General features: G+C 34.9%; 1 protein-coding gene across 1 annotated transcript; it reads right to left on the reverse strand.

Annotated features, from left to right (window-relative positions):
- Window positions 1-3,722: 3,722 nt before the first annotated feature.
- LOC136034489 (chondroitin proteoglycan 2-like) lies at window positions 3,723-13,239 on the reverse strand. Its single transcript, XM_065715705.1, has 2 exons — window positions 13,126-13,239; window positions 3,723-5,227 (listed from the first exon to the last, which is right to left on the reverse strand). The coding sequence occupies exons 1-2, from the start codon at window positions 13,166-13,168 to the stop codon at window positions 3,777-3,779; spliced, it is 1,494 nt and encodes a 497-aa protein (XP_065571777.1). The 5' UTR covers window positions 13,169-13,239; the 3' UTR covers window positions 3,723-3,776.
- Between the last annotated feature and the right edge of the window lie 1,085 nt (window positions 13,240-14,324).

A 14,324-nucleotide genomic window follows, 5' to 3' on the forward strand; every position in this document is an offset into this window, starting at 1 on the left:
TAAACTTTAGGGATATATATATATATATATATATATATATATATATATATATATATATATATATATATATATATATATATATATATATATATATATATATATATATATATATATATATATTCGATCTAGATCTAGATCGAATATATATTCTCGATCTAGGTTGAAACCATTCTATCCATACTGACATGGTCATGGTAGGTGAAAGCTACTTAAAAGCATTTCTGTTCTAATGAGCTCTCTCCCGATACCCTATGACCACTGCTTTGACTTACTCTTTCGTGGATAAGAAAGAGAGAAAGAGGAAAAAAGAAGACCTATCAACGCTATCATGGTAAAAATACGATCTCTATAATGTCCAAGGAGGAGGATTGTATACATTCAGAAAGGGTCTTTTGGCAATGGCGTAATTTTGTTGAAATCCTAGGTTGGAGGAGGGGGGTTGAAGCCAATTCTCCCAAATCAAGTGAAAATGACAGTGAAAATGAGAAATGAGCAATATAATACCATAAATGCAAAGATATATCAAAGAAAACTGACCCGTTCCTCTGGATGCTTGAAGTATGTAGACTTATCTTGGTTTTTACAAGATTTTTGAAGAAACTAAATTTTAGCGGGAGGCAATGAGACCTGGAGGGATCGAACCGTGATCCAGAGGGGCAGTTTCTTCCTCCCCCATAGCAAATTACGTCCCTGCTTTTGGCTATCACAAATAAAAAACTTCCTTTTTTGGTATACTGACACACTCACATTAGGTTAAAGGTATTTCAAACAAAATTCACCGCAGCGTTCAACTGGAGCAGCACGAAGCTGTACTCTTGGCTATTTTTTGCATCAAGGGGTGCGACTCTCTAAGTATTTTGCAATAGATTAGTTTGCACAGTAGTTCCCAGAGTTTTCGGACCCCACTGTACTGTAGTTATTGATCTGAATAAATAATTTCTTCTGCTATATCAGTTATAAAATTTGAACAGCAAGCGAAAGAGAATCATTATAAAATTAATAAAACAAAGCGGCAGGAAATGTGGCTAGTAATTGTTTTTTTTTCTTCTTGAAATTATTCTTATTATGTTTTTTAGGTTAATTCTTGTTATTTAAATTCTTTAGATTTTATTGTTACCTTTCCAATTCATCACTTGCTCTTTCCGATGAAGTTTTTTATTGTTTTAAAAAGTAGAGTTGTGAAAAAGAGTCAAACTTTAGTGTTAAGAGCGGGGCGAGGGGACGAGGGGCCGAACTTCCTCATATGCTTAATATGAGGGATCTCCCCCCTCGTCAATACCTCACTCTGTACGCTACACTTCGGATTCTGTTCCAATTCTTTAAGAATGACCCCGGAATCACAAAGACCGTTTAATTAGAATAATTAGCTCTTTATAAATTACTGAAAATACTTTAGCGTAAAGAGCGAGGTATTGAGGATGGGACGAACCTCCTCATATCCGTAATAACTTCTCTCCATTTTAAGTTTTAATGTTGCTGCTAACTTCCCGTGGAACTAACTTGTTTTTTATTTAATTTCTCATTGTTTTTTTTTTTAAATAATGCTTCAAAATCCTGCGCCACCTTCATGTAAATTCTCTTCCCTCATAATAAATTCCTCCATGGAAAGATCCTCCCCCGTAACCCCCACCCCCGACCCCTCTACACCACCAGAAAAATCCCCCCTGAAAACGGCTGTATACTTCCCAATAACCAATACTATATGTAAAAAATTGGCAAAGTTCATAACTTGCAGCCCTTCTCCCGGGGACTTTGGAGGATCAGGTCGTCCTCAAAGACACAGCTATTAGATTTTTCGACTATGCTCAACAAAATGACTATCTTAAAATTTTGATCCGGTGACTTTGGGAAAAATGAGCGTGGGAGGGGGCCTAGTTTTTCTCTGATTTTTTGGTCATTTAAAAAGGGCACTAGAACTTTTAATTTCCATTCCAATGAGCTTTCTTGCGACATTCTAGGCCCACTGGGTCGATACGATCACAAGTGGGAAAAAAAAACGAAAAAAAAAAACAACAAATAAACACGAATCCGTGATCTGTCTTCTGGCATTCCATGACTTTTAGGGGTGTTTTCCTCTTTTTTTGAATATGGCGAATATTCTCAGGCTCCTAACTTCTGATGAGTAAGACTAAACTTGATGAAAATTGTCAAACAATTCGTGGTAACGAACTGTAGTAAAGAGCTCTTTACGCTAAAGTTATTTACTGTTTTAAAAAGTAGAGTTGAGAGAAAGAGTCAAACTTTAGCATAAAGAGCAGAGCGTTGAGGGGGGAACAGCCCCTTTCATATACAGAGTAATTTCTCTTCGTTTTAATTTTTAATGTCGCTCCTTATTTTCAGCTAAAAAAACTTGTTTTTTATTTAATATCTTTAAAATCAGCATAAAATTCAAATTCTTTTGAGGTATCTATTGATATGAAAATTGTCCTGCGGTGGCGCAGCGGATTTGACCTTAGCTTGGTAATACGGGACCCAGAGATCGAATCACGCTGCAGTGCCGACGCAGGGACCTTAGTAGTCAAGAAGCGTCGTTAATTCTTAAATAATACGAAAATTCCGTTTTAGAGTTTCGGTTACTATTGAGCCGGGTCGCTCCTTACTACAGTTCGTTACCACGATATATATATATATATATATATATATATATATATATATATATATATATATATATATATATATATATATGCATATATATATATATATATGTGTATATATGTATATATATATATATATATATATATATATATATATATATATATATATATATATATATATATATATATATATATATATATGCATATATATATATATGTACATATATATATATATATATATATATATATATATATATATATATATATATATATATATATATATATATGCTACTTTGACTGTCCGAAATCTGGTATATGTTGGTATTCACTGGTGAATGCCGAAATTCCTTTTTCTCTGCTTGGATTCAATCAGCTTTTTCAGTCCTATGCAAGCTTTGATGGTAAAAGTTAAAGTTAGGCTAAGTTAACTTAAGTTATAAATCTGAAAAATGGGTTAAAAACCTAACACAATCTAACCTAACCTGTCACCATCAAACCTTGCACAAAACTGAAAAAGTTGACTAGCAACGCTATGTTTAGGGTATACCTGAGCTGAGAATAGGGGCCCCTGGTTGCGTGGGGCCATGTGCGACCACACATGTTGCGTATACCTAACGCTGCCGCTGGGTGGAGGTAGTTTCTCACCTCTAAGGTTAGTAATTTGTGAAACATCTGACAAAATTGGATAATGTTCCTGGCATAGGTCAGGTTTATTTGCAGTTTGTGACTGCCTTTAACTTCAGGGATAAGTGGGCTTGTAAGCTATTTTTGAATTTCTTTTTATTGACTGAAAAGTAAATTGTAAAAGTTTCATTACAAACCATCACATTTGTTCTCACATTGTAAGGTTTTACCTTATAGAAGGTTTTACGGCATACAAAAGTAGTATTTTCTGTCCGTTCCCACCCTATGCAAACAAAGTTTCTTTATTCTAAAGCAAAGTATTTTTATGGTGGGAGGGTGTAACAGCTTTGGGTTTTTATTTTGAATTTATATGGACATAAAGTGGATTTTTTTATATTTATTTAGTAGATTTTTGTTCAAAACAGGCTTTAATATATTAAATTGCTTCCCCAAAAAATGTAACTTAGAATGAGCTTATCTATTTCCCACGTATGAAAAAAACTATTCAGAAATAAAATATAATTTCCAATAAATACATTCTTACAATAAATATGAACTTCAATGATTGAAATTAAAATTATATACTTGGCAATTAGCTTCAGAAGGGTCTAAGCATTGTTGCTCTTCAACACTGAAATGTAAATTTCCAGGACAGAACTGAAATATCGGAATGCTATTGGCACATTGATAAAATGAGTTGCAGTCAAGTGGGTTCGCAAACAGTCCGTTCGGCTCTGGGCACTCAAAATTAGGATCTGGTGTCACAGTTTGAATATTTGGAGATGTTCGAATAAAATCGCTTGTAGTGCAAGATGCATCTGTTGTGCATTGTTCCACTGTAGCATTATAAAATGTTCCATCTGGACAGTAAAGCAGCCAGGCATTGCCATTGTCGCAGTTGATGTATGATGTACAGTCTTCTGGATTTGGGAAAAATCCATTTCTGTTAGAGCAGTCAAACCACCATACAGGAGTTGGCTCTGTAATTGGCTCATCAGTTATATCATCAGTTACAAGCTCTCTTTCTTTTGAGGCTGTTCCGCATGGGGGAGGAACATTGAAAGGGAAATCACAGACGTTGTTTTCGACATTGTATACAAGTCCTGGACTGCAGGATTGTTCGTAAGAATTTCCTCCAGAGCAAACAAAGTAAGTTTCGCAGTTATCTGGGTTAGGGAAATAACCATCTGGCTGCGGGCATGGAAACCTTGTTCCACAGGGTGGATAAAAGTTACCTGGAAAATCACACGCAAGAATCTCTGGATTAAATGCTAGTCCTGGTGGGCAGCTTTGTTCAATTGATTCGCCATTTGCGCATTGATAAAACATTGAGCAGTCTTCATGTGGGAAAACTCCATCATCTGGGCAAACAAAAGGCTCACCTGGAGTGGTAGTTAGATCTGGTTTCTGAGATGTAATAGAATTTTCAGATGTGGTGTGTACTTCAGGTACAGTTAGTGTGGTACTTAAAGCTGGTTCAGTTTTGTTCACAGCAACTGTTGAGGAAGCTGTTGATTCTGGTACTTGTGGGGTTGGACTTCCCCCAGGTAGAGTTGATATCTGACTGCAGTCCACAGCACTAGGATAATCACAAGACTCAGTCTGGGGATTGAAAACCAGACCACTTGGACAGTTAACTAAGAACGCATTACCATTGCTACAAACATAGTATGATGAGCAGTCATATGGGTTTTGAAAAATTCCGTCTGCAGATGGACATTCAAAGGTTGGAGTTGGGGGCTTAGTGGTAACAGTTATTGGGGCCTGCGTTGATCCATCGGGCAGTGTGCGATTCGCGCAATCTACCAGTTCTGGGTAGTTGCAGCCTGCCCATTTTAGATCGAAAAAGTAGTCGTATTTACATTGATAAAGTGAAGCTTTCAAATCGATGCATTGAACGTATTTGTCACAAGTAACCCACGGGAATGATCCACCTGCATCTGGACATTGGTATTCCGGTAAGGAGCCGATCAATTCATCTTCAGGACCAGCGCGTAAACTATAGCTTCCTATAATAGAAATAAATATGTTAGTGTTTCATTGCTGAAAATTTTATGGAAGGACTTGTTAATCCCATAGAATCAAAGTGACACAGATCAATATTATAAATATAAATTCTGAAAAATGGAATTTTTATAATAACGTGTTATTTAAGGATTTGGCTTTTTATGTTGATTATAAAAATGTAAAGCATTCAGCAACTCCTTAAGTTTAAAGTTACCTAACATAATTTATGAGAATAAAAAAATTCTTAGTTTTAAAGAAGAGAGGCAATCACCACCAAAAAGTTTTGTGACCTGGATGCAAAGTGTACCATTTTTTCAAATTGTCTTATAGCACCTAGAACTGTCTTAATCCTTTATCTGAAAAAAAGCTGTGTAAAATTTCGTTTTCTCAGAACATACTCACTAGCATTGACTTAGTAAAGAGTTCTTGAGAAGGGCGTTCTTGAATTCTTGTCTCTTTTTCTTTTTCGTTATTTTTTTTTTCCAGGAGTAGTGAAACTGAATAAATGGTGGTAAAATATTCATTCGAGCTCAGATCTTGAGTTTCGCTTTTAATTAAAATGACATATTGAGCCACAGCAAGGTATAAATGGTGAAAAAAGTCACAAGCAAAACGTGATTTGGGCCCAACAAGGCAAAAAGATCTATTACATGACCATTCAGTTTCCTGTGAGTTACAATTGTGGTTTTTATTTTGTCAATTATGTAAGTTTGAGAGTTTCTTGAAGGTTTAGGTGTATATTAAAGTATTTAAAAATGTAATTTTCTGAAGTATTTTTCAATACTACTTAAACAATATTCGCTATTTAAATATAGTAATGCTTTTGAATGAAGTGAGCTACTTCTTTTCGGCTCGATACTGTGAAATACACTTTTCAAGTGGATTTTTTGCACTTAAAAGAGAGATTTCATATTGCTGAAAATATAGATGTCCACATTGGAACGGGGTAAAAAATGAATCTTTGAATAGATGGGATGGAGGAGAAGCATGCGCAGCTCTGCTGACCTTAGGTGGCTTGGTGTCGTAATAATAGTTTGAAAGTTCTTTGAGTCCGTAAAAAAAAAGCGACAAAATCTACAATACACAGCTATGTGAATTCATGGTAAGCCATTCAGTAAATAGAAGACATTAAGAGGAAATGAAGACATTTCTTCTGAAAAATGTTTCAAAGTCACAAAAAAAAACACAATGATGAAATTTTGTTAGCTACACTACAACGTTCAGCAATTATCCAGACTATAATACCGTCCAGTTTCCTCTATATGTTAAAATTCTTTAAATTTTATACGAAACATGTTCGATGTCGATTCAATTTAGGCGGACGCACCCTGTCGGTTGGATCGTGTGATCCTTGATAGAAGAGATAAGTGGATCAGCACTGAAAGATAAAATCGTGAAACTCATCGCTGTCTAAATTTTTCACTTCACAGTAAACGTTAAAGTGATTTTTCATTATCACAGGGACTTCTGAGTCGTAGTCGGTAAGAAAGTCTATGACAATGATTCTACGCTCTTCTGTTCAAATATTTTTGAGACGCACTTAGTTCAACACATGACAATGACACCGACTAGAATTCCGCTTCTATCCTGTCAGATAAGTTTTTGGTCGTCACAGTGACTTTTGTTCTAGAGTTGGTAAGGAATTCTGTGACAATGGTGCAACCTTTTTCTGTTCAGATATCTTTCGTGACGCGATTAATTTTATCGATGATAATGGCAATGACTTTCAAATTCCTCTTCTACTCTGTCAGTTGAGGTTTTTATTTCAACATCAACATTTGTGCCGGATTTAGTGTGCAAGTCGATGACAATGATGCAACCTTCTTCTGCTCAGATATCTTTTTGACGCACTTATTCTGACAGATGATAATGACAATTACAGTTAAGCCCGTCTTCTACTCTCTCGGAGGAGTTTTTGATCTTCACAGTAATTTTTGTGCCGGAGACGGTAAGAAGGTCTGTGGCAATGATGCAACCTTCTTCTGATCAAAAATTTTTGTGACGCACTTAGTTCAACACATGACAATGACACTGACTCGAATTCCGCTTCTTCCCTGTCAGATGAGTTTTTGATCTACACATTTTTGATCCGATCAAATATTTTTGTGACGCACTTAGTTCAACACATGGTAATGACACTGACTCGAATTCCGCTTCTACCCTGTCAGATGAGTTTTTGATCTATACAGTGGCTTTAGTTCCAGAGTCGGTAAGAAAGTCCGTGACAATGATTCAACCTTCTTCTGCTCATATCTCTTTCCGACACGCCTAGTTTTGTCGAGATAATGACAATGAAATTCAAATTTCTCTTTTACTCTGTCATATGAGGTTTTGAATTCAAGAGCAACTCTTGTGCCGGAGTCGGCATGCAAGTCGATTGCAATGATGCAACCTTTTTTTGCTCAGATGTTTTTGTGACACACATAGTTTGACTGATGATAACGACAATGACACTCAAGTCTATCTTCTACTCTGTCAGATGAGTTTTTGACCTTCACAGTAACTTTTGTGCTGGGGACGGTAAGAAATTTGAGGACAATGATGTAACCGTTAATGTTTAATGACTTGTCATTGACAGAAATTGAGAGTCAAGTATTGAGTATATTTTCACCGAGTACTTTCTGTTTATACATAATTACTTTTTAAGTGCTTTTTTTTGCAAAACTAGCCACGAATTAGATCGTAAAGGATTCAGAAAATGCGTATAAATTGAAACATGGTATCTAGAAATAATTTGAATGGTTCGTTTCAGTGATTAGATTCAATTTCGAGCTAATTTATTTAGATAATGTATTATTTAGTTGGACAACAAGTCTTAAAAGGATTGTCCTTTGAGCCTTTTGTTGGCTGTAAGGGGAAGGCCACCGGAAGTATCAAAAAGCAGATTTTTGGAGTTCCTGTGAGACATTCATCAAGAGAATCTGGAGGGGAATTAAGAGTATTAAGGTCATTTAAGAAAAAGGATTCTTAGTTCCCATTTTTCATTAGGAGTTGCCTCCCTTTTTATTGAAATCAAATATGGATCTTTGAGAAATAATATAACGTGAACAACTGATTAGAATTATTGATGAGGTGGGGATCAAGGGGACAACATTCAAGCAAGATTCCCCAAAATCTTCTCTGAGAACATACAAGCAATCAAAAGTGTCAAAACTCTACCCCAACAGCAATAGAAAACAGTTGTAGGATTATAAAAAAAATGATCAGTTTAGTTTTTCAGCCCCATACCCATCCCCCCAAAATTTCGTTGGTTGGTCATATTAAGCTAGCGTTTACACAACATCAAAAATGAACTGTTCAATGGCCAAAACGAACAGTTTTCTACTTCCTTTTGCTGCGATAACAAATTTTTTCCAAATGGGCTAAAATGGCCCAGGAGTTGCCACATACTATTAAATATGTGGACAGGTATTTTCCTCTGGGGAAAGAGGATCACAGGCAGTGTTTCCACTTCAATTTTTTTCAAATCTCTTAAAGGCTGATAGAAAATGTCTAGAAATCCCTATTTTCAATAAAAGTTTCCCCATTTTATGACTTTTCCAGATATCAAGTAAAACCTTATTATGCTAACTTTTAATAGCATTTGTTCAGGACGATTTATTTTGCAACTCAAGTCCTTTCACTTGTACCAAAATACCTTCTTTTGATGTTTAAAACAATGGTTTGTATTTATTGACTAGTCAAGTTCGGTTTTGATTTATAGATTCCGGTGCCATGTCTCAGATTGAGGACAATATGCATATATTTGATTTATTTGTTTTTCTTTCCCATTATTTTTTCCTTCTCTATTACTATTTTCGTAACACCCTCGTTTTTATTTGAATTGATGCTAAGGATTGGCGTGAATGATATCCAACCGGTCGCTTTTTCAAGCATTATTTTTGTTTTGACTTGTTTTAATATTGAGTTGTGCTTATGCTAATAAAAATGTCTGAAATGTTTCTCAAATTTAGAAAATCCTATTTTCTACGGGGAGGGGGCAAGGGTAAACACATAGAACCGTCTCCTAGAAGGCTGTTTTGAGGCTGCCGCCCAGTGAAAAAAATCACTAGATTCTTCAAAGAAATCACTAAGTGAGCACATAAATCACTAGATTATTGAAGAAAATCACTAAATCGACCAAAATATCACTAGAACTGTAATACTGTTTATCAATGTAATGAATAGTTATTTTGATTCTTTAAGATGTTCTAGACAGGCGGGTGGGGTGTATACAGGCGGCAATAGGAAGGGTGTAAAATTATCCCTCTAGATGAGAAAACACATTTAGATTGGCGTTTTGTTTTTTCTCAAGTAAAAATACCCATGATTTTTTTTTGAAAAATTACTTTTCGCATCTTTATGAAGAGAATAGAACAAAATCCTTGCTTCCTTCTTGTATTATCCTGATTTGGTAACCTGGGTTTATCCTCTGATCGGTGAAAATTGGTTATCGGTGATCTAATCGAAAAATTAACTCTATTTTATACGGTATTTGGAAGCAATGGATTTGGTTGTTTAACGATGGAATTTAGCACATTGTGTGTATAAATTGCAGTATTTGCTTTTAAATAAGTCGGAACAAACATGAAAAAATAAAAAATAAATAAAAAGCAGACGAACTTTCAGAATTTCTGAAGTCGTAGTAATATGATAGCAACAACAGTAGCAAGTAATACGATAATCATAAAGATTCAGGAAATACATTCAGACAGAAATCTGAATGACTTCCAAAAAGGCTTGGCTAAAACCTGACAATCCGTTCTGGCAGATGTTCTAACTGATTTTATTTAGTTTGACCCTACACCCCAGCCATTAGGCAGAACAGGTCGATATACTCAAACTATAATTTTTTTTTTAAATGCTCGTTTGTGAAGAGGAAAGACATTTCTCATCTCAATCGAAATGTTCATCAGCTCACACATAAAATAGCCAATAGTTTTTTTTCCACAATTTCAGCTTCTTCCGAAAACGGAATGTATTCTCAATTTTCCAGGTTTTGTAGATATAACAAAAAAATATGTTTGTCTTGATCTGAAGATTGGGAGTTTAATACTCTGGCATCTGAAATTTCACACGCGAAGCTTTAAACTGGCTTGAAATTTTACTGGCTTGAAACGAAGTAAAACGAAGGTTTTACTTCGTTTTGTGATAGAATCCTATTCTATTCCCTCAGATAGAATAGGAGGACTGGTTGCCCTCCAGTTCTTTTGGTCACATAAAAAAATATTTGCACTCTTTTTTTAAATTACAAGAGTCTTATGAATATATTCAGGTATAGAATTTTAGATGCAATATTTGATAAATAAAAAGAATTTCCCACACTTAAATTATTGTACCGTCATTATTTTGTTAAATTTTCGCTCCGCATAAACTTGTCCGTAGGACTTACGCAGCATCTCAAGGAAAGATTGCAACAGTCCGGCCAGTTTAATGTCTATCTATCTTGAAGTAATCTTAGAATGAAGGGGTTTTATCCAAGGAAACTTGAATGAGAGAGTTGCAAATTGTAGAAAAATAAAATGAACCTAAAGTGGTACAAAAAAAAGATGATCAACAATTGAATAGAAACGAGAAAATGAGAATCTTTTTAATTAGTGAGCTTCCTGTATGATTTATTCGATCGAACCATGAATCTATGCACTATATCGTCAAAAATTACCAGATTAAAAAGGGACGTGTGAGGGGGGCTGGTTGCCCTCCAATTCTTTTGGTCACATAAAAAAGGCACTAGAAATTTTAATTTTTGTCCAAATAAGTCTTGATATTAGAAGTAAAAACTAAAAGCATTAAGTAATTCCCGGAGGAGATACTAATGTATATCTATCTTTTTTTTTCAATGACTCGATTTCTGATTTATTTGCAGATGTAGAGGGTGTATTGATATCCAATCCATTTTCAAAGGTTTTATCAGAAGAAATTTTAATTTGGAACTGATAGATTATAGGGAATAAAAAACCTTAAATATGAAGAAAAAATTGACCTGAGCAAATGCTGTGAAATAGGAAGCATAGAACATATTTGCAATTTTGCGATTATCTAGGTTCACCTATGATCTCGATGGTGATTTTTTCAGGCTCAGGTTCTAAGGTGTATATCTGATATAATGTGAGATCAGAAGTTTCAAGGGCAGTATATTTGCACAAATGCTAATTTGGCACATATTGGGAGGTGTAAGGAACCACTATTTTCCATCTTTTTTATTAGTGAGCTTCCTGTATGATTTATTCGATAGAATCATGAATATATGCGCTAAATCGTCAAAAATTACCAGATAAAAAAAAAAAGAAAGTTGCTTAAAAAATTGAGAGGACTTGTAAAAATCCCTAACAATCCTGAAATCCCTAAATGAAAAAGTTTGCCTCTAACAGACCTCAAAAGTCCCTATTATAGGGGTGAAATCCTAGCATGGAAACATTGATCACGGGATTCGTGATAGGTGGGTGCCATAGAGCCTTGAAGTAGGCCGAGAAACAATTTTATCTCTGAATGTTTTGAAACTAATATCTGTCAGTTTTTGGCCAAGAGAAGCCTATTGTTGTACGAAAAATGTTCACGTCAATAATCCCGAAAAATGGGGCCCAAAGTCCCAAAAAGTAATTTTTTTTTTATCGGTCTGTAAGTTATATATTTATGTTCTTTGGCAAAGTAGACCCAAATACAGAAGTAAAAGAACAAAAATAAATATCGGTTCCCTCAAAAACAAGGCCTGACAAAGCTTCAAAAGGGTAAAAAAAAAACTTTTTGGATGATATTTTAGTTTGACGACATGTGCTAAACAAAGGGCCCAAAAGGGGCCTCGTTTTTATTGGCTTAAAATTTCCGCTTTTAAAACACTGAGCCATGAGAACCCTAATGCACAAAGAAAATGGAAGAAATGGTTTCCTAAAAAGAGCCTGAAAATAGACCAAAAAATCCTTATTTTTTTTGTTGGTAGTCGGATCCCCAAATGTGGGATCCAAAGATGGTCCAAGATAACTTTTTTCCCGATTGGCTTGAAACTTTAAGAAATTAGTGCCTTTGGAACCTTTTGTTCTTTTTTTTTGTAGTTGGTGTTCCCTTGGCTTGATGATTAGTAAATAAGAGTTTCAAGTCAACCGATAAAAAACTCCTCACTGATCTGTTTGAAAATCTAGGGAATGCAGACACAGCACATCGTTTCTATATTGAGACAAAAATTAAGGAAGTAAATGTGGTTGTATTGATTCTTGACGTCCATTTTTTAAGAGAATAAGCTCTTTCTTTAAATATCCTTGACTTGTATTTATTGAAACAAACATCAGCTGAAACAAAACAGAACGTAGAAAGATTCTTTTAATGAAATGGTGGATTGAAAAACGTGTGTTCAGGGTTGCACTAAAATTAGCAGCCAGCACCTCCGATGTTAAATAGCATCAAATCTCTTAGGTAGGGAAATTAGTAAGCCACTGCCCCAACTTCAAATGCAAAGAAGCGTGACCCTGCTACAGAAGTACCGACTTCAGTTTTAACGCTTTAATCCAGCTTCTCTGACAGGGGCATAAATCTGGGAAAATATGATGGAGCATGAATTTTCGTTTTTTTTTTACCGAAGATACAAAAAGGGTGTTCCCTTTTTGTTCATTTTATGTAAAAAATCTGGTTTGCGTAATTTTGATTCTTTTGGATTTTTTTTTCAATGAAAAAAAAATACTATTTTCTAAAATCTACGGGGGCCAATTACCCCTCCTTTGATTTAGTATGTTTCTTGTCACCATTTTATGATGTAGAACTTTCCAAAGTTAGAGATACGGTGTTGGAAATTCTCAGGCATGGCTTTTGTGTGTTTATCCCCTTATCACCACTTTGTTCGTATCACCACGTTGTTGATTTTTTTTTGTGTGTTTAATGCATCATTATAGGACTGTATGTATGGGTTATAAATAAAGTTAATTACCCTTACCTGAAAATACTAATGTAAATGCTAACAAATAATTTAAAAACATGATGATCGTCTGGCAAAGCTGACCTAAAAACACTGGTTACGGTGTCTTTTGTATATTTGTTTATATATTTGTAGTCCTCTCTTATCTATTTAGTAATAGACGTTTAGGACCTTGACATATCAGAATTGACGTTGAAGATGCATGAAAATTCGGCGAATTTCAACGAAACACGCATTTCCCAAGACATGTACATGGTACTGGTCGATCTTTAAGTTTTGTCTATCACTGAAAAACAGAAAGTAATTCTATCGGATTTTGGGATTGTTTGTCAAAATATTATTGAACCTTTAAAAGTTTTCGAGTTCAAAATACTTTTGAGTCAAGATTTGATATTCTCACGCTTCACAAGAGTTGTACCTGCTACTGAAATAAATTTGTACTTGCTACTGAAAATATTTCAAGTTTAAAATATTTGAACTCAAAATATTTTTGAGCCAAGATTTAATAATCCCATGCTTTACAAAATTTGTACATACAACTGAAAAGAAATTTACACCTGCTACTGAATTTTTTTTTTTTTCCAAAAAAAAAGTTCAAAATATCTTCAGCTCAAAATATTTTTGAGTCAATATTTATGTTCCCATGATGTTGTGTTGAAAGGAGTTCACATCAAATATGTACTGCTCTTTGGATATACCTACTTTCTACCCTTTGAATAAAAAAAAATAAGTTAGGGTTAAGTTTAGGTCACTTCATATGGAAATCACCCTTTATGAGATTTAAATCGAAGCAATGTACTCTTTTCCAAAAAGAGTTTAAGAGAATTTGTTTTTTGTTTTAGTAGAGCCGTTCCATATGTTTGACTGTTTGAAATTATTTGGATGGTACCTAACCCTTTGGGAGAAAAAGTGTAACCACTGAGTTAAGGGTAGACGTGGAGCCAGACACTTTCGGACATTGCTTTTTGGAGGGTTTCTGACCCCCTTTGGCTCTCTAAGCATATCAGCTCGAGAACATGGTGTAATTCTGTTCCAAAGCAGGTGAAACAGGGTATAAATTAACCAGCTCGACATTTACCTTTCTTCCCCCTCTCTATGTCTACGTGTCGGCGAGAAAAATATTGTAATTGACCTTGATGTAATGGAACTTACATTAAAGAGGAAAAAAGTGCCCTTTCGTAATTTATTGGCTTAAAACTAATATAATAAAACTTAAG

The sequence above is a fragment of the Artemia franciscana genome, chromosome 13 (assembly GCF_032884065.1).
Source record: "Artemia franciscana chromosome 13, ASM3288406v1, whole genome shotgun sequence".
Taxonomy (NCBI): domain Eukaryota; kingdom Metazoa; phylum Arthropoda; class Branchiopoda; order Anostraca; family Artemiidae; genus Artemia; species Artemia franciscana.